Raw genomic sequence first — 19,213 nt, 5'->3', positions numbered from 1 at the left:
TCCGCCGCGAGTGGCTCGACCTCGAGCACGAGCGAGATCGTGCGCCATTCGGGTGCGGGTGCGAGAGACTCGGCGGGCGCGCCAGGGATGGAGGCGACGATGTCAGGGTTTGTACGATGTTGTGGGCAGCTCCAGTAGTCGTAGGGGAACTTGGGCAGGTGATGGGCGCAGCTCGCGAAGTAAGGTCGCTTTTCTTCGGGGAAAGGGGCGACGAGTTTGTTGAGCCCCTCGATCTGGGTGATCAGGGATGAGTATTGATTGTCGGAGGGAAAGTCAGTCACTTACGAGGGGCGTATACATACTCTCCTCTGATCCGTTAAAGCAGACGGCATCGAAGGCTCCTTGGACACTCTCGCCTGGAGGGTACTCCTTTTCGCTAGGTACGTAGTTATTCAAGTATTGACCAACGGGATCAGACGACTCCTCGAGACTGTCGTACATGAGAAGACCGGCGGACGACTGCGGCTGTTTGTCTGGCCGAGTATCAGGTCGATCTGCGTCAACGCTGCGTGGCATGTTGCTGTTCTCGCTGTTGTCGGTCATCCTTTGAGAATACACGGGCAGAGAAATTTTCTAGTCGGAACAAGATGAAAACAGACGAAAGAGGGTCAGTCTCCGGGTGTATTTCAAGTGTGGCTGAAAGACAAAGGGGATTCGAGTAGGTCGACTGTCTGGCCACAATGCCGTGAGGGCAGGAGATGGCCACGAGGTCAATGAATATCTCTCCCGAAAAGCTAACTGGAGTGGTGAGCACAACTAGTCTAGCAGTGATAGAAGACTCAACTAGTCACATATGTGCCATCGCGGCCGGCCTTCGCGCTGATCGATGCCCAGACACGAGGAGTTCTCTCGCCAGCTTACGGCACTGACGCGGCTCACCTTTGGACATCATACGAGGGCGTCGGGCTCGAGGATGGCAAATAGACTCGGAGTGTGCGAAATAGCGACTCGTCTTGTCATATTCTACAGACTACCGTACATGGCGGCTAGATCAATCATATAACAATCAGATCGACTCGGCTTCGGCTGATCCAAAACACAGACAACATGGAACAGAGCACCCCATAGACTGTAGTACAATTCCACATCGACATGACCGACCTCACAGGCTCTTCACAGATATTTGAGCGCCCAATACTTTGTTTGCATGCGCTTCCGCTCTGCGCTCAAATTCAGAGAGACCCCTCGCGCGCTTGTCACCATCACCATTTACAAATAGTTCTCGACAGAATTTTCGTAGTTCCTCGTCCTGTACGAGGAAGCATCAGCCGTATGTACCGAGGGCGAATAACGGGAGGTATACATCTTCTGGGAATCCTCCATATGCATCTACGAGGGCGTCATTCAACCCCTTGTCAGAAGCGATGCTCGGTTTCCGAAGGGCAGTGGTAAGCACATCAATTGCTTTTGGCGGTTCAGATAGAAATTGGTATGCTTTGGCTTGACGGTAGTACCTGCACAAGATTGAGGCATACCTCAAATGCGACACAACACTTCACTTACGCCTTTCCATAATTCCCATCCATCTCGGTTGCCTGCTCAGCGTCCTCCAGAGCCTTCTTGGGGTCTCTACCGTCACCTTCTAAAAGATGTGCCGCTGCGCGGTTAGATAGGCACACGCTTAGTAAATTCTTGCAACGCTTCGTTTCGGCGTCCGTCGGCTTCTGAGCCAACGCCTCAACGAGGTTCTCAATCGCCTCAGTGTAATGCTTCAGCGCTTCCGCCCGGTCTTTTCGCCCCACTGCCTCATTTCCGAGGGCCTTCTCCGACTCAGCGGTCACGATCCCCTTGGCGACACCTGCAACGTTCAATCCATGGACACCCGTAGCTACCTCTTCAGTCTCTTCCCTTCAGAGCAACTCGGCATAAATACAACACCTTGATAGACGACTACGCAACTTACGGTGTCTCGAGACGCCAGCTGGAAAGGATTGGGGAGCGAATCCAGGAAAGGCCGGAGTGCATCAATGTGTGGCTTGACCTTGTAGGCGATGACTAGAAGTGAGGGAAGGCATGGACGGTTTGGCGGCAGCGGGGCCGCGATTGCTTGTTTGATGCATCTGTATCAAATTGTCACGGTCCAATCGCTGCTTTAAATTCTAGCCGTACACCTACTTCAATACGAAGTCTGAAGATGGCAGGCCAGGCAGTGGGTTCTTCTGCACCAAAAAGGATGTCGTCATCTGCGAATATAAATTAATTGTAGTCCAGTAGATGCCTCGTCCGGTCTACACACAGATAGTAATAGAGAAGATAGGTTGGCTTCCAGGGGAATGGCCATCCTGCCCTAGAAACCCCATCGGTGTAAGCTGCACGACCCAGAACGAATCTCTGCGAACAGGCGCTGTGGTGTAATCAAACCTCTCCAGCTGGTCTGCAGATGGACTCATGCCACTAACAGAAGCGAGGAGAGCCTCCAAGGAGTCAAGATCCTGGGTCGCAAGGTGGTTCATGAGTCCTTCCATATTGTTAGCGTAGGGTCCCCCGCCGTATGAAGACAGCACGTTCTGCAGTGACAAAGTCGTTGGAACGTTTCCATGTCGATTTTGGTTCTCAATACCTTGATTGTATCTGGCATGCGAACAAAAGGGTCCCTGCCACCGGACTTGGAGGTTTGCTTCGAGGCCATAGTGATGGCCGTCAGTGACTAAGAGTAAAGAGCGAAGTTCAGAAGGGGCTTGTAGGATCGCGGGAATGCGAACCCTGGGATTTGAGGGTATTGGGTTGGTATTGGATGGAACTATCGAAGTTGGTCGACATCGATTCAAAGATAGTTTGAAGGTTCGAGCGGAATCTGCCGGAGCTTATCACTGGATATTTCGCTGGGAGTCCAATCTCTGTATTTCACTGTGCAAGAACGAGAGCCGATGCTTTTTAATGTCAGCTACATTGGAGTAGACTAAGTGGACTGACGGCTGTAGCGCGAAACGACTGGGTTGTCGCGTTATTGTATATTACTATGTTGGTTACGCGATGTGCGTTTCACGTGACAGAAACTATTAATCACGTGCACTGCTGCTATTCGGCGCCTACACGATCACCAGCGACTGCCAGTGGCCAATGCTTCTGCGTGCCGCTCGACATTCACACAACGCTCATCCATTCCGGTCAGTTAGGCCAACTATTTCACTGTCTTGAGCTTGTGTCTTCTCATCGACAGGCCTGTCTTTATTACCCGCCAAATTTTTGAAATCACACGTCGCGAGGCTACTGACCACAAGAGATGTCCTCCCTTGCTGGTGCCTTGGATCCGCCGGTTCCTGCTCCGAAAGAGAGTCCCAAGGAAGAGGATGTTCCTATGGAGCTCCCTGATACTGTTCTAGATGCTGAAAGTGAGTCTAAGGATGAAGAAATGCATGACCTCTTTGGCGAAGCGGAAGACGACAACGTGAATATTGTCAAACACGATGAGTACGTCTTCATAATTCTGAGACCTTCAACATTTTTAGACGCTACGTATGAAGGGCAACAACACCCGCGTCCTCGGAGCCTGCTGAGCCCCTGGATGGACTCACGTCTCCAGAGCGGCGGCACCGACAAGATATGGAATATGCGGAGGCAGAACAGGATGAAGGCGAGCCCGTCATTAATCAAGTCTTGGAGGCCGATGCACCTATTCCAAATATTCCCGTGCCACGCAGCTCGGACGGAAATGTGAGCCATCATGTTATTGACATTCTTGGCTGGTGATTGACTGCTCACCACTCATAGTATTGGGTTATACGTATGCCTAACTTTGTGAAAGTTGATTCCAAACCATTCCATCCGGATACATATATTGGACCCGAACAGGAGGATGAAGATGCGCAACATGCGGAGACCGTAAGAGAAAAGAGCATGACTATCAAGCTCAAAGTGGAAAATACCGTCCGATGGCGGTGGGTGAAGGATGGAAATGGTGAAGATGTGAGTTAGTGCGTATGATTGAGTATGGCACATTGTTGAGATTTCACTCGTATTAGCGACGGCAATCGAATGGTCGAATAGTTCGCTGGTCAGATGGTACTCTAAGTCTGCAACTCGGGAAGGAACTATTCGATATTACTCAACAGGTCGATACATCTGGCGCCATGCCACGGCAAGCATTTGGTGGCTCACAGCAGGGCTCGCAAAGCCAACCAACAGCCTCTCAGCCAACAGCACCGGGTCGGTCACAAGGGCTCACATATCTTGTTGCTCAACATAAACGGGCCGAGATCTTGCAATGCGAAGCACTCGTCACCGGCTACATGTCGTTAAGGCCAACAGGTATGCAGTCTGAGACACACCGGATGTTGGTGCGTGCAGTAGGTCAGAAACATAACAAAGTTGCGCGCCTACGGATGGCGCCCGATCCGACGACGGATCCTGAGCGTGAAAAACTGGAGATGATGAAGCAGGCAGCGCGCAAGCCGAGGAAGGTGCGGGGCGAGGATGATGTCCTCGGAGCACGTCGGCGACGTGCCAGTTACACCAGGAAGCGGACGGGAGACGACATGTGGTCGGACGACGAGGAAGATGCAGTGTTCGGAGGTGGATCGGAAGACGAATACGGAGACGAAGGTGCGGCAGGAGGTAGAGGCGCAAAGCGGCGGAAATCGGGGCAAGAAGAGGACGGCAAGAAGGGTCCGGGCGAATACCAAACCGACGACTTCCTCGTGGCCGATTCCGACGAGGACGGGGCGTTTGGAGATTCAGATGATGATGGTGGTAAACCCAAGCGATCGCGGCGAAGTAAGGCGGAAGACGAGGACGCGGAAGAGGATGATCTGGAGAAGTTGGAGTCGCAAATTCAACGACGGGAGGCGGAGGAAAGAAAACGTAGGAAAGACTCGGGCAAGCGTGGAGCCGAGGCATCGTCAGATCAGGAAGCTCCTGATGATGGTGAAGGTGAAGGGCAAATGGAAGTCGAAAGTGAGGAAGACGACGGATTTGGTGTGCGGCGTCAATCAGCTCCTTCGCGGAGGAGGAAGGTGGTTGGGCCAGACGAGGAGGACGAAGAGTGACCAACTTGTGTATTAGGTGATCTACTGTCCTTATGCATGGGCATTATGTGCTGGATCAAATAGGTGGAGGATGCATCTTCAGTACCCCAGTCTGACAATTACCTTGTGCAATTGAGAGCCAAGTGGGACATGACAAAAAAGTTATGTGACTCGGTGACTGCCAGTCAGCTGTTCATTACTACAAGGCTGTACATAATTTTTTCTTCAGAAGTGTCAGAACAGAATAACATGTTGCGTCGAGTATCAGGATCACATAGATGATACGAAACGTATATCACGGAATACTCTGCAGATTGTGATACTCGTCCCATCGCCCTACGGGCTGTATCTCATGCACCACAGCTTGATTCTCTTTATTCTCATGCAACAAGTTGCGTAGCGCAAGAATTGCGTGTTCTTTCATATCTGATAATAACAAAGAGATTAACACTGCCCCGTGGATTCGATATATGACTTACAGGGATTTTGGTCGTCGACGACGCAGAGATTCATAACCACGGGTATCCCGCCGCAAGCTCGCACGCGATCCTGTACGCCTCGGTTATTGGAAGAGAGGATTCCCAGCAGGCGCACTAAGTCGCGTTTGACATAGGAGAAGCCTACAGATGAAGATACACCGTTGGATGCTGTAGTTTCTCCCGCTTTCTCTCCGTTCTGAATGTTTCCTAGATTGGTCCGCTGGACAACCCTTCCAAATGTGATCCTTGGCACGAAGATGTCAAGGAGGTGCAAGGTTTCTACATATTATTACAATCAGGAAGAAAAAATGTAGTCAAGCAAGGTGGCGAACCGATCAAACTTTCCACGAGCCCTTCCCCTCCTGTTGATGTAACACCAGTCAGGAATGCTTTCAGCGTCATCTTCAAGGGCGTAATAGACGGAGAGTTTGATATCGCGCCGGCTCCCTCAGCACTGAGTGTTAGGGAAATCACGCATTGAGTCACTAGCACCAAAGCTTCGCAGACTTTAGGGAGAAGTAAATCCAATTCTTGCAGCGATTGCGGCTCTTGACTCGAGTCGGATTCGGAATTAAAACCAGCCTCGTCCGAATGCCTCTCGCCCTTGGGTATAGTAGTTCCCAACGCTCGTTGCATGGCCTCTCTAGCGAATGTCGATAGCGAGAAGAATGCGTATGTCAGCATTGCGATGGCGGAGTTGCCGACACCTTGATTCGTTTCGAGATTCGATAGGGCTATATCATGAGGAATATGTTGTAAATACGAATCAAGGAGTTTGAGCATAGTGGTCTGCTGTGGAGTTATAACTTCGTCATCTCTATGTGATGGATTGGGCACTATTAGCTTCCTAGGGGATAACACCTGGATGTAAAATATACACACTTACATGGCTATGGCAGCGTACATCTGGGACACTAGCCCTTGTTCGACAATTCGTGCGAAGATTTGATACCTAGGGATACGTATTTCAGATGCCTGAGCGAAAGGTATGCTCAGCATAAGCAATCACCCGATACTAAACGCTTGGTATTCTTCTGTAGAATCCTCTGCGTCTACCAAGGAGTTTAAGCGATCGAGTATAGAAATGCATAGTCGTGGTCCTCTTGGATGAGATATGAGCATTTGTCTAGAACACAAATATTAAAATAATATAAGTATGGCAATTTGGGCCTAGTGCCCAACGTACGCCCGGTCTTCGCTTTCATATATGCAGTTGAGAATTAAAACAAATGTAGACGATATCGTGCGTGTATCTTGAGAAGACAGAAGACGGCTTGGACGCTCACTTAGCACAGTTGTCACTCTACGAGAAACGATACAAATGATGCTTACGTTAAAATCAGTTGTTCTTCTGCAAGATTCAGATACATATCCCATAGCCGATATGACAATGACTCATTGGCTGTTATAAGATTGGAGAGCGCTTGTATAAGCATTCTTGTCGTTGGCAACACTTTATAACAAGCCCTACTTCAGATAATGGGGTTGTATAGAGGATTGGAACATACAACTCGTTGTCTGAATCGCAGTGTACGAGGTATACCGATAAATTGTCGACCTTATTGCTGGTTCGACGTCACTGAAGACTCATAAAAATCAACATGACGCTAGAAGGCAAATGCCACGAGTGGACTCACAAGACTTTCTGCTGGTTTATGCTTTCTGCTGCAACCAGATTGCGGGTAAATTTTGCAATGCTTTGGTGGAGCTGGGAAATTTTCTCTTCGTGACCCGTAGACACATCTCCGGATGCGAGAACAACCTCAGTCCATAGCTTGTGTACGATCACCCAGAGGCGCGGGTTTCGAACTCCCACATCATGCCTAGGAGAATTAACGAGACAGCGATATATTATGTTCTAGCTGGCTTTACCTGTATTGCGGGTCTCTGGCCAGTCGTACCGAGCACGCATCAAGGGCACTAATAAGATCTACGATAGATTGTTGAAAGACAAAGTCCAACGCTCCAAGGCCGTCATGTAATCTTTGAATGAGAGAATCATCAATTTCGACCGCTACGATAAACATGAGTCTATTTTGTAGCCAGATATAATATAAAGTTAGCTACTCACTGCCCATTGGTGGAAGACAAGTTGCGCAGAAACGAGCCTGAGCCTCCCGCCACCCGAAACCGATAAATATCCGAGGCACTGCTTCAAGCGCTTGTTGAGTATCTTCACCTCAATGTCGGCGCCCACGACGCGGAGCACCGAGTCGCTGGACATCTCGCTTGAACCTCACTTACTCGATACACTTCGGCCTCTTTCTTCCGTTCTTCCTCCTGAACTCGCTGCTCGGCTGCAAAGCTACATCGCGGAAGAATCGCGTTTGTCCACCTTTCCCGCTGTCCCGTATGCGCTACTCTCCTCCATCTCCGCATGGTCCCGCTCTTCCGAAGGAGAGCGTGCTTTACGCGCACATGTTCCCGCACTGCAACAGAGTGATTATACTATGATAGCGCTGCTAGCTGGCACTCGGACTTCGCCTGGCCGCAAATTTCCCCCAATGCCTGTTTCCTCATCGCAGTCCGAGGACGCACGAAGAAAGGTCAATGACAGACGTGCGATCACAGCCATCCTCAATGCCCTCCTCAGCATTATCGGGTCAGGTGTCGCAACGTGGTGGGCAGCGGGAAGGCTTGATTGGAAGGACGAATGGGTACGCTAACAATGTCCTCCCTCTTCTGGACGTCTTACCACTCAGCACGCGGCTTTTTTTAGAGAGTGCTTCTGTCTCTGTTTGTCGCTGCTGTTGTCGCCATTTCTGAGGCTATTCTCTACACGATCTGGGACGCCCGACGCTCTAATAGACCTCTAGTCCCTCGCGCGAAAGTGCTTGCGGAGCAATATTTTCTCGATTCTAATCGGGACAAGAAGGAGGATGCGGCCGAGGCTGTCCCATCAGCTTTATCCTCCACAGGGATTTCAACTTCCACTGCTATTCCTATCTCCGACAGTCCACAGACTGTACTGCGAGAACGAATTGTAGCGAGTATTGACGAGCTTTGAAGATACTCCAAGTATTGACTACCGTGACGGTGTGCGGAAGTTCCGTATGGTGTGGAATCTCTTGTAGAGCTTCTTTTGAGGCCCAAACTCAGACGTTTGTAAGCGTCCCTGAATCTCACGCCGAAGGTAATGGCCTTGTACTTGGTGGGTAATTTCTACCTGGTGATAATGCGATAGCTTCTGACAGATGGACAGGAAGCGCATCTGCGGCTTTTACTGACCACTTTATTCATCCTCCTTGTCTCAGTTTGACTGAAAGTGGTACGTCCCGAGGATGTAGTGAGGTGACACATGCCCAATGTACTTCTGGTCCTTTAATGCTTGCCGGTTCCTCAGTGATGCGCAATTGAATGGACAGGAGATCTTAGTGAACAATACATTCCCTCACCTAACATCACTTCGAACCCGCTGTCCTCGGTCCAGGGCCGGTATAAGAATCTTGTGGGACCGAACATAGAGCTCTAGAACCAAACATCTTTCTCTGGGCAACTCTAACGGCTTTGTCGGCGACCACTGGCGAACGGACGTGATAACAGACGTAAAGATGCTGTCCTCGGTCGAAGGGCGTTACTTTGCGACAATTATTCGTTGCGTTGCGATCAGGATTGAGTCAGGATATCGGTTTCAACTGGGTCATACCGTAGTCTCATGCGCGGCTGCTGTCGTCCGGACTGGACATACCTAAGGAGTCGAGGTTCTCATACGGTGTCTTTCTGTGAATGCGCCAAGCGGAGCTATATCTGGTCCCATCATCTACCACATGGATCGCGAAATACTTGGGTGCCATATATGGAGAGCCTTGTTTTGTCGTTGATCATCAAAAAGCATCGTCAGGCATGTTAGTCTACTACTAAATAGTGAGAATATCCAGGATCATCGACCGCGAATTTGCATGGCCTTGATGGCGATATCATTATGGACGTATGCAGGCGTATTACTCCTCTGGATGAGCATCGATACAGACAAGCTAAGATAAGCATATACGCTTCCCAGGACACAGCATTGACTTTCTCATATATAGGGGGCCCGGCTTAAGTACATATCAATAACAAATCAATAATATCGCAAGTATGGCCATCTTTATTTATCTATCAACTTCGAGGATGGGTGTTTGAAACCTGTTCGATTAAATACGGCCTACGGATGGCCACCTGCTCGGCCTATCAACATAGCACATGGTTTGCTGCCGGTGAATGGTTCTCTCGAGGTCCCAGTCACACGTCCTACAGAAATAACTCTGCTTATCACCGACCTCAGGGCCCCTCTACTATCGCCCACTCAATGACTTGATACATGATGTAAATGCTCACTTTCCTCGGCGCACAACCTTATGCAACACCGGATAATGGGCAGTATTTATACGACTTGCTAAAAATCCGTGGCCCCTCCATACCAGTGTCCCCACGGTACGCAGGATCTCGCATAGTCAAGATGCTCTCAGCCGCCCGTCTGGCTGTTACACTAGTGCTATGTCTCTCTGTAGCTAATGTCTCAGCATCTTCCTCTCGTGTGGTGCATGAATCTAGAAGTGGTATTCCTTCGGGCTGGGTGCCTGTCCGACGAGCAGAGGCCAATAGCGTTCTTCCTCTTCGTATCGGTCTGGCGCAACCCAATCTTGAAAATATGGAGGCCTACATCATGGACGTGTCCCATCCGGAATCGCCTAACTTTGGCAAGCATTGGAGTCCTGCAAAAGTGGCCCATATTTTCCGACCTACCGAAGTGGCCATGGACACTGTGCGAAAGTGGCTTTTCGAGAGCGGAATCGAGGAGCATCGCGTGAAGCTCAGTCCGAGCGGCGGATGGATGCTGGCAAACGTGACTGTCGAGGAGGCGGAACAGCTTCTTGGGACAGAATATTACGTTTACCAACACGATGAAGCCGAGACTGAACATATTGCTTGTGCAGACAGGTATCACCTGCCAGAAGATGTCTCCAAGCATGTCGAAATCATAACCCCTACCTTGCATTTCGATCTAAAGCTCAAGCGCCGTGCCCCGACTCTTAACAAGCGGAACCAACCTTCTGGCAGTGCACGCCTCGTCGGTCAACCAGGCTTTGGCCCGAGCTTCCCTAAGACAACTGGTTCCGCTGAGGTGCGAAACATAATTTTTCAAGCTGAATTACCCTCACTATCACTCTTCATGATAGAAATTGTTCACCGGGATTGCGGACTGTGATGAACAGATTACCCCCGATTGTCTACGTGCTCTTTACGATTTCGACTACGATCCCCTCGTACCGGAGAAGAACTCTATTGCTATTGGTTCGTTCTCCAACTGCACCGTATGTAATGGCATGCTAACGGTCTCTTTTAATACTTTCTAGTCGAGTATACTCCCCAAGCATATGTTCCCAGTGATCTTGATATGTTCTTCGCCAATTTCTCGAAGGGGCAGGTTGGCGAGAGGCCAGACATGGTCAGCATTGACGGGGGTAAGTCATCGGCTGTCTACTATTAGGGCAGATATACCGCTGTCTGCGTAACTTATGCTTGGGCCTTTGAACGCTGTGCTGACCTTGTGAGCAGGCTTCATACAAAGCAACCAGACGGGGTTCGATTACAATGGCGAATCAAATCTGGACCTGGAGTATTCCATGACACTGGTGGGGCCTAAGCAGACTGTTACTCTCTACCAGACCGGAGATGATGTCGAAGGTACGTTTCTGATCGAGAGAAAGAGCTTCTGGCTTGATGATCATTTGCAGGTGCTTCGTTCAACAATCTGCTTGATGCCCTTGATGCATCTTATTGTACCTTCGAAGGGGGTGACGACCCCTCCGAGGATGGAATTTACCCTGACCCCTACGGTGGATATCAAGGTGTGCCGAGAAGTACTGATGTAGCGAGTTACCTGTTAATCTCGAATGCTATCTCGGAATAGGACCGGAAGCCTGTGGTACCGTGAAGCCAGCTTATGTCATCTCGACCTCATATTCATCCAACGAAGCTGACATGACGCCATTCTACATGGAAAGACAGTGTGCGGAGTACGCTAAGGTCTGTCCTCTTATCTCCAGGTCTAATAGTTGAGGAGTTTGATGTCTAACCCTTCGGATTCCAGCTCGGTCTTATGGGTATTACTTTCCTGTATTCATCCGGAGATTTTGGCGTTGCAGGCTATGACAACTACTGTCTTGAGCCGAATGGTACCCAGGCAATCGGCGCGCCCATCTTTAATCCTACATTCCCTTCAACATGTCCTTATGTGACTAGCGTTGGTGCTACGCAGGTCAACCCGAACTCTACTGTGTGTACACTGATTTCTACTACCGTGTTCCTCAGAACTCAATGCTGTCTCTCAGGTTTGGGAGCCGGAAAGTGCTGCAGACCAGGTCATCTATTCTAGCGGCGGTTTCTCAAACGTGTTCCCGATTCCTGAATATCAGAAGTCAGCCGTTGAGAACTATCTGGCGAAGTATCCACCCCCGTATCCGTCGTACATATACAATTCAACCGGCAACTCACGTGCATTCCCTGATCTCTCCGCTAACGGGTACGTCCTTCGGATCTGGAATTTCATTGCGTATCCAAAACATGCAATTGATTCATATCCGTCAGCGTAAATTACATGATTACAGTACAAGGAGAATGGGTATATGTCTACGGGACATCATGCTCTTCTCCCGTCACTGCAGCAATGCTTTCCGCTGTCAACGATGCCCGCCTCGCCGTAGGGAAGAGCACGATCGGATTCATCAACCCTACTGTACGTTCGTTTTACGCTTTCAGCTGCTTCTCCGCTGACCGAATTTGAAATCAGATTTACACGCCCACCTTTATGGCGGCGTTCCATGACATCACTACTGGATCTAACCCAGGATGCGATACCGAGGGATTCTACGCACAGCCAGGTTGGGACCCTGTCACTGGTGTCGGCACGCCCAACTTTGCAAAGCTTAGGGACGAATGGCTTGCTTTGCCTTGAACCTTGAAGACTTACCTGGAACTTTCACTTACTTGGTTACTTGGTGTATTCATGAATAAGCATGAGTTTGGAGCGAACATGTCACAATTGTGGCCACGCCGCGCTAGCTGCACCCTGTCCCATCGCGTGGACTGCAATTTACGATGTGCATTGTCTGAACGAATATGGATGTATAACTATGCATAGGATTTGCATAAGATATAGTGGACGAGACATACAAGCAAAACTGACACATCAATCCAGTGTCCATAGTAAGATTCGGGATAGAAACTATAACCACAACATGACAGCCCAGCGCAACAAACAAGAACCTAATGCTCAAATTGATGAATGCGTTTGTCAATGAGAGCATTCAGCGAATGCTCAAGATGCCACTGCTCGTACTACCTGTTCCCATCCGGCTTGATTCCTTTACCTCCTTGCCCTTCTTCGCCTTTGGCACCTCCCAAAGGCGCCAGAACTTAAGATTCTCATCGCCCGCTCCTGTACACACCACATCGCCATTCGGGCCCAGTGCACTCCACAGCACTCTGGAATCATGTGCATCCCGTATTTCAACGATGCGCTCCATAGAGGGGTATGCGTGAATCATGAGGGCATTGGTTGGGTAACCGTGTGTTGTCATAAATTCTTTCCGATGCGGCGACCATTGGATTGATGTAACCTGGGAGGGTGTCACCAGAGAATGCAAACGTGCTCCCGTGGTCGTATTCCATATGTGCACGGTAGCATCAGACGTGCCTCCACCTGACGCAAGCAGCGATGGTTGCCAGGGGCACCATGCAATAGCCTAGTCACAGAATAGCATGTCAGTGCTCACATGTTGACTCACCACTGAAGATAACGCACCTTGACAGCAGCTGTATGGTTACGTTTCGTCCAACGAGCTGAAGACCTAGTCCTAGATGCGACATCACCCACTCGGCCATCCCAGACATTGACGACATTGTCATTACCGCCGCTTGCCAACAGTTCGCCATCGCTTCGCCACTTTAACCCACATACTTCACCTTGATGCCCCATGAGCTCGCCGACCTTATGTCTTGCCACGCGGACATCATGATGCCAGATGCTCCCATCGCCGCAACCCGATGTAAGAGTATGCTGGTGCCAGGACAAACAGGCAACCTGACTTGAATGTCCAGCCATCGTTCGTAGTTTGGTGTGCGTTTCCACATCCCAGAGTTCGACTGCACCCGTACCTACTCCAACACCCAGAAATTGACCGTCGTTGGAGAAGTCCACTGAGGCAATATACGATCCCTCTGGCGCTTCACCCATCTGCAAGACTTCTCCAGTATCTGCTCGCCACAAGTAGGTGCTTTCAGCCAAAGCTACCGCTAGCACATTTAGCGAGCTCCACGCGACCAGGTTAAGGTAGAAGTCGTCTACCATTCCTGGAGCGTCCAACACACGCTCTGGCAGCGTCGCAATCTTGCGACCTTTGCTCGTCGTGGTGGACGTTGAAGTAGGCAAAGCACCCGGACGGGCATACAGTGGACGTACATGCTCCCGTGCTTGTGCAAGGAGCGGGTCAGAGGAAGAAGCAGGAGGTGGCTCGTGGTAGGCGAGCACACGGCGATTGAGTGGTACACCGGCAGCAGCAGCCAGACGCGCCGTATGCCCTGGCGAGGCAGATCTTGGATTTAGGGACATCATATCCAACGTCGCCGCTACGTCGTCCGTGGTATCCCGCGTCGTGATGAACCTGTCCCGCGGGTCTCGCTGCGGGTAAACATTCAGCGACAAACAAACTCTGCAGGCAAGAGATCTTACTGTGGGCTGAGATTTTGATCGCTTTTCGGGTTTGGGAGGGACATAGTCTCGCGTTATGACATCTAATCTACTTTCGACGCCGCCCTTGCGAACGACTCCGGAGTTTGCTTGGCGCTGCAAACTCTCAGACACTTGGATTGCGCCGCTTGTCGTGCGCTTGATGGGTGATACCGGTCGACTCGTGGCTCGCCGTGCTGGGGGCTGGCTCATCAAGAAAGGATTGATAGAAACATCTGCTTTGAACTTGGTCGGGGAAGACTGTCCAGGAAGTGCTGTGCTCAGTGAGTTAAGACCTGTAGCGAGGGAAGGAGTCAAAGGAGTCTTCGTCTCAGAGCGAGAACGGTGCCGCGACGGTGTTTTAGGTAGGTAGGACATAGCAATCGATAGTCCGAGAGTAATTCAGCAGGATGGATGTGGAGAACGCGGTCGTCGACCACGCTGTGGCCATGCTTCAATTGAACATCAGAGACACGTGATCGCGTCGACGTGACAATTGAGTCACGGCATCACGCTGCAGCATCGGATCACCTGATCTGGTCTCGGATATTGCCGCATGACGCGTCTAAAGGACTTGTCGAGAGAAACACGCGTTCATTTCATTCAAGGCGACGCGTCCTACTTTGGCTCACCTCACGATCCTCACCCACTCCTGCGCCGTGTCCGCAATATCACCATGGATATTTCATTCGCTCTCACCGGGAAAGGCTTCGTGATAGTCGCAGCAGACACTACTGCCGCGCGTTCCATCGTCAAGATGAAGTTGGACGAGGACAAGATCAAGGTCCTTAGTCCACATCTACTTATGGCTTTCTCAGGAGAGCCAGGTACGTCCTCAAGCGTGCCGTTTTGTTCTGATTTTAAAGCTATTCTTTCGATCAACAGGCGACACTGTTCAATTTGCGGAATATGTCGAGCGCAACATTCGATTGTACCAGATCCGGAACACATACGCTCTGCGGCCATCTTCCGCTGCTTCGTGGATTCGTCGCACACTTGCCGACTCCATCCGCTCTCGCAAACCGTATGCAGTAAACCTACTCGTGGGCGGTTATGACACAAGCACGCACACTCCTAGTCTCTACTGGGTTGACTACCTCGGCACACAAGCAAGCGTGCCATTCGGGGCACATGGGTATGGGAGCTATTTCGCGCTCAGTTTGCTGGATAGGTACGTCGCATGGGCAGCTATCCATTCCATCGCCATCCGTTCAATGTCGCGCGGAGCTCTCTTTCTCATCTCCGTAAGTCTCTGATAATTGAATCAACTGAACCTGGGTTGGTAGATATCATAATCCCGAAGCCACACTTGAAGAAGGACTAGATACACTGCGGCGATGCATCGACGAAGTGTCCAAGCGACTGATCGTTGCGCCTGGAAAATACAAAGTTAAGATTGTAGACAAGGATGGCGTACGAGAGATTGAATTGTAGCGGGCGTGGGACTACATCTGGTGTAGTAATGCGCCACTTTCTGTTGTTTTGTACTTTATGATACAGGTCTTCACCGTCTGGTAACAGCGTGCTACAGGACATTGTTACTCGCCATAGCTCTCAGTCTCGATCAAGTAAACGCGCGGAGCCATGGAGGCAGGAAGTCTGAGTGGAGATGTATCCTGAGACGCATTGCGCAGAAGATCCTTTTATGAGGGAGGGCGTTTACTTTCATTGAGCATACAAATTTGGCGTCTTAACCTGTACCAAACACATTTGAAATGATTTCTTGGCAGCAATGTCACACATGACGAAAGATAATAGTGGATTGCTCGTAACTGCAAGCGCGAAACCTGCACAGACGTTTTCTTCGAGCACTGCTTCTCCCTAGGCAGCACGATAAGCGCATACTTTCACGCAGGTGTAACGAGAAGTCAATCAAGGTTACCGCCACACATTACAATTATCATGCAAAGGAAACTGACACTTAGAAGAGGAATGGTAAGCAACTGGGAAAATGTTTTGAAGGTATACAAGGTAAGTCATTGAATATGTTGGCCAAGTCAGTTGATCAAGGATGTATTATGAGGCTGCGATGTAGGAGGGGTTCGAATGATGATGCGCTAGGGACCCGTTCAGACTCCCATGCAACTGGTAGTTTTTCCGTGTAGATGCATTCGAGAGCATGTAGCCAGCCAGATGAGTCGAAGCCACAGAATTGATGCCAAGCACTATTGATGGGCAACCATTGTGTGAAAGCGGGCGAGTAAAGCAGTCCCTGTTGGGAAGGAGTGATCTACGCGTTTACATGAAGTCTCGATGCAATGGTGTACGATATACGGTGTATGGGACTCTCACGTATGTCATGATATGTCAGGATAGCACAGCAGGGACTTAGATTTCACGAGCAGGTCGCCCTGGGCGTCCTGTGGTTTGATGCCGTGATAATTGACATGGTGATCCATGTCATCTGCTGACTGAACCTCAGGCCACAGGTAGGGCACCGCTCGTCGTTGCAAGCCCCAGTCAAGAATCTTGTCTTGACCACCGAGTGCCAGCGGGAATATCTCGCGAGGTGCAGATCCTCGGCTATACCCCGCAAATTGGCCGAGAAGCTTGCTAAGTACCGCGCGCGCACCGGAGAACGATCATATTCGATCGCGTATCAGTCCGGGCGGATCTAAAAGACAGCCCAGTTAGAGCGCGAGACTCCTCCAGTCCGCAAACCTTCTGGCGCGACTCGAGGCGATGAAAGCTTGACTTATTTGCGGAGTGACGATACTCTTGGGCGCACTGCCCCCCGAGTGCCCACATTCGGAACATCATGCCAACGCATTCACTAATAGTGCAGCTACACCTATTGGTAAGTGTACAGTGAGGTCGCTGTTGAGGAAAAATATGCAATACAGGCTAAAGAGCCTCGGTCTGATTGATATATGTCTTGGCAGGTCTCCAAAACTATTAGCCCCATAGACGATGCAACCCGCTGCCCTTGGGTGGGCGCTGATTGTGACATTGTTTGCCGGTCCCGCAATGTTCGGACATCCCTGTGCTAGCCCTGGTGGATGTGAGTCAGCTGCAGTTCCTTTGACGACATCCGTCCAGAGGCTGTCGAGGCGGCACCGCCATCAATTGAGAAATGAGGCATTAGCGTTGAAGTACCCGCGTCCTCGTGAAATAAGGGCAGCTTTCTGCGAGACCCAGAAGACCATCCTCACCATCTCCGTCTGAGGCGGACGTCCCCCTTCATCCGCTCGTCCCATATCCATAGTGATCCCTCAGCTATTTGCATTGCGCTATGGAGACGGGCGATGTCCCTCCTTCCGCTGCTCCTCTGCTCGATGATCCTAGCCCCGTGCTAGAGATACAACATACCAGGACTCCCAGCTTCCACGCCCATCCAGCGCGAGCAGGCACATACCCGGTTTATCTGCAAGAGAGGGGTATTTCCTCACGAAGACCCACAGAGCGAGCGCAGACTCTTCCTGATCCTCTGCCATCTGCTTCCACGGTCGTGGAGAAGTTAGACGGTTTTACTTTCCTTACCCCAAAGCTCTCTGATTCAGATCTGCCCACTCCATCCGGAGATTCCAAGCACGACGGCAACGATGCCGTTGAACGCAAGAGGAATCCATTTGTTGTCGCATGGAGATGGTCATTCGACCAGATCACGAACCACTGGATTATATTTTCTACTTTCTTCATCCTCAGCACAGTTGCTATCTGTTTCGCCGTCGGCTTCTCCCTACGCTTGAAATTCTTTGATGCTGTTCAAGTCTTGGATCAGGAAGAGGCTCAGCAGGTGCCTGCGGTCAGCGTTCAATTAACACCTCCCTTTGGATTCTATCTCATGCGTTTCTTCAGGTCGTATTGGGCGCGAACCTCATCACGATCGATGCCATAGGACAGACGATGACACTTGATTGGTTTGTGTACTACAATTGCAATCCCAGTGATTGCGTCGACGTCAACGTCTATTTCGACCAGTAAGCAGCAAAGCCGCTCACTATAGAGAATATCATTTGACATATTTCCAGGAATTTACTGCGCACTGGTTCGCAGTCTGGCGCGGCAAATAACGAGAAACCTACTCCGATCTTTTTCATCAACGGTACCGACTACCTGACGTATAACGCTGGGTCCAACAGTGACTGGCGTACAAACTCGCCCGAGTTCCGGACTCAGGTGGCGATCACAAACTATTATGCTGGAGGTCGTTCAGCACAGTCTTACCCATTTGACAAGTGAGCAGTTCTTTTCTCTTCCCCTTAATGCCCTAATTTCGTCGCTCTTAGGTACACAGCCTTGCTCGTCTTTTTCGCAGAGGATACAAACAATAATACGATTCCAATGGCGCTGAATGTGACTACAGGAATTGCTGTGTGCGTATTCCGCCTTCTTTGTGCCACTCGGACACATTGTGCTGAACTGGAATACAGTGGTTACAATGCTGCATTAGAGACATACGCCTCTGGGACTGGGCTCCACGGCGAGCTCATCAAGGAATTTACAGTCACTCGCGGCCAAGTAGTACGGCTCTACGCGATCCTAACTGTGATTGCCGTCTGTGTGTATAATTCCTTGTTCGAGTTCGGCCGTCGCGCTTATATAGTATGCAGGGCTTGTCACATTGACATTCGTTATGGCATGTATCACCACCGTCTTTTTTGGCAAAGGAGTCCAGCCCGATATCCTGGTAGCGCCAGTAGCTGCTCTTTTCGCTTTCACTGCCCTTCGAAGCACGCTCCCGGGAGCCCCTACTACCTTCGGTGAGTTTTTCCCCTATTGACTCACTCTCTAAAATTACTGATTGCTCTTAATCGCATGCTGCAGGCGCGGACATAGGTACGATTTTAGGAACATTGCTTAGGAGCTTGACTAACACACTTTCAGACTTCGTTGGCATTCTTCCTTGCCTTGCGCTTCTTATCTTCTCAGTATGTCACTCTATTGATTCATTCTCCATCAACGGCCTAATTATTTTGTTCCTGTAGTCGGTGTTTATGTCCGCTATCTTCCTCTTCCGCCGGGAACCAGAAAATGACACGAGGCGATGGGTCGAAATGCACAAAAAGGTCTAATGGCTTGCTCACCAAGTACCGTTTTGCTTGAAGAATGCGGTTGAC

General features: G+C 50.3%; 8 protein-coding genes across 8 annotated transcripts; 5 read left to right on the top strand and 3 right to left on the bottom strand.

Annotated features, from left to right (window-relative positions):
- Nucleotides 1-1,102: 1,102 nt before the first annotated feature.
- FIBRA_07621 (uncharacterized protein) lies at nt 1,103-2,629 on the bottom strand (the record flags this gene model as incomplete). Its single annotated transcript, XM_012329298.1, has 7 exons — nt 1,103-1,249; nt 1,304-1,454; nt 1,504-1,848; nt 1,904-1,995; nt 2,116-2,183; nt 2,237-2,507; nt 2,561-2,629. The coding sequence occupies 7 exons, from the start codon at nt 2,627-2,629 to the stop codon at nt 1,103-1,105; spliced, it is 1,143 nt and encodes a 380-aa protein (XP_012184688.1).
- Nucleotides 2,630-3,223: 594 nt separating this feature from the next.
- On the top strand, nt 3,224-4,985 carry FIBRA_07620 (uncharacterized protein; the record flags this gene model as incomplete). Its single annotated transcript, XM_012329297.1, has 4 exons — nt 3,224-3,411; nt 3,465-3,654; nt 3,712-3,906; nt 3,963-4,985. The coding sequence occupies 4 exons, from the start codon at nt 3,224-3,226 to the stop codon at nt 4,983-4,985; spliced, it is 1,596 nt and encodes a 531-aa protein (XP_012184687.1).
- A 274-nt stretch (nt 4,986-5,259) lies between these two features.
- FIBRA_07619 (uncharacterized protein) lies at nt 5,260-6,565 on the bottom strand (the record flags this gene model as incomplete). The annotated part of the gene is made up of 5 exons (XM_012329296.1): nt 5,260-5,390; nt 5,444-5,722; nt 5,776-6,260; nt 6,330-6,395; nt 6,453-6,565. The coding sequence occupies 5 exons, from the start codon at nt 6,563-6,565 to the stop codon at nt 5,260-5,262; spliced, it is 1,074 nt and encodes a 357-aa protein (XP_012184686.1).
- Nucleotides 6,566-7,626: 1,061 nt separating this feature from the next.
- On the top strand, nt 7,627-8,450 carry FIBRA_07618 (uncharacterized protein; the record flags this gene model as incomplete). Its single annotated transcript, XM_012329295.1, has 2 exons — nt 7,627-8,100; nt 8,163-8,450. The coding sequence occupies 2 exons, from the start codon at nt 7,627-7,629 to the stop codon at nt 8,448-8,450; spliced, it is 762 nt and encodes a 253-aa protein (XP_012184685.1).
- Nucleotides 8,451-9,881: 1,431 nt separating this feature from the next.
- FIBRA_07617 (uncharacterized protein) lies at nt 9,882-12,380 on the top strand (the record flags this gene model as incomplete). Its single annotated transcript, XM_012329294.1, has 10 exons — nt 9,882-10,547; nt 10,603-10,717; nt 10,780-10,887; nt 10,982-11,110; nt 11,161-11,274; nt 11,337-11,452; nt 11,517-11,702; nt 11,758-11,948; nt 12,014-12,161; nt 12,216-12,380. 10 exons carry the CDS (start codon nt 9,882-9,884, stop codon nt 12,378-12,380), a joined length of 1,938 nt encoding a protein of 645 aa, XP_012184684.1.
- A 352-nt stretch (nt 12,381-12,732) lies between these two features.
- Nucleotides 12,733-14,531, bottom strand: FIBRA_07616 (uncharacterized protein; the record flags this gene model as incomplete). The annotated part of the gene is made up of 3 exons (XM_012329293.1): nt 12,733-13,170; nt 13,230-14,105; nt 14,157-14,531. 3 exons carry the CDS (start codon nt 14,529-14,531, stop codon nt 12,733-12,735), a joined length of 1,689 nt encoding a protein of 562 aa, XP_012184683.1.
- A 298-nt stretch (nt 14,532-14,829) lies between these two features.
- On the top strand, nt 14,830-15,587 carry FIBRA_07615 (uncharacterized protein; the record flags this gene model as incomplete). The annotated part of the gene is made up of 3 exons (XM_012329292.1): nt 14,830-14,980; nt 15,039-15,324; nt 15,440-15,587. The coding sequence occupies 3 exons, from the start codon at nt 14,830-14,832 to the stop codon at nt 15,585-15,587; spliced, it is 585 nt and encodes a 194-aa protein (XP_012184682.1).
- Nucleotides 15,588-17,385: 1,798 nt separating this feature from the next.
- FIBRA_07614 (uncharacterized protein) lies at nt 17,386-19,168 on the top strand (the record flags this gene model as incomplete). The annotated part of the gene is made up of 9 exons (XM_012329291.1): nt 17,386-17,898; nt 17,952-18,073; nt 18,125-18,331; nt 18,383-18,469; nt 18,527-18,654; nt 18,707-18,856; nt 18,921-18,932; nt 18,981-19,024; nt 19,082-19,168. 9 exons carry the CDS (start codon nt 17,386-17,388, stop codon nt 19,166-19,168), a joined length of 1,350 nt encoding a protein of 449 aa, XP_012184681.1.
- Nucleotides 19,169-19,213: the final 45 nt, after the last annotated feature.

The sequence above is a fragment of the Fibroporia radiculosa genome (genome assembly GCF_000313525.1).
Source record: "Fibroporia radiculosa TFFH 294 genomic supercontigs, scaffold14850, whole genome shotgun sequence".
Taxonomy (NCBI): domain Eukaryota; kingdom Fungi; phylum Basidiomycota; class Agaricomycetes; order Polyporales; family Fibroporiaceae; genus Fibroporia; species Fibroporia radiculosa.
Note: the sequence above shows the minus strand (reverse complement) of the source record. Positions and strands in the feature narration are given on the sequence as shown.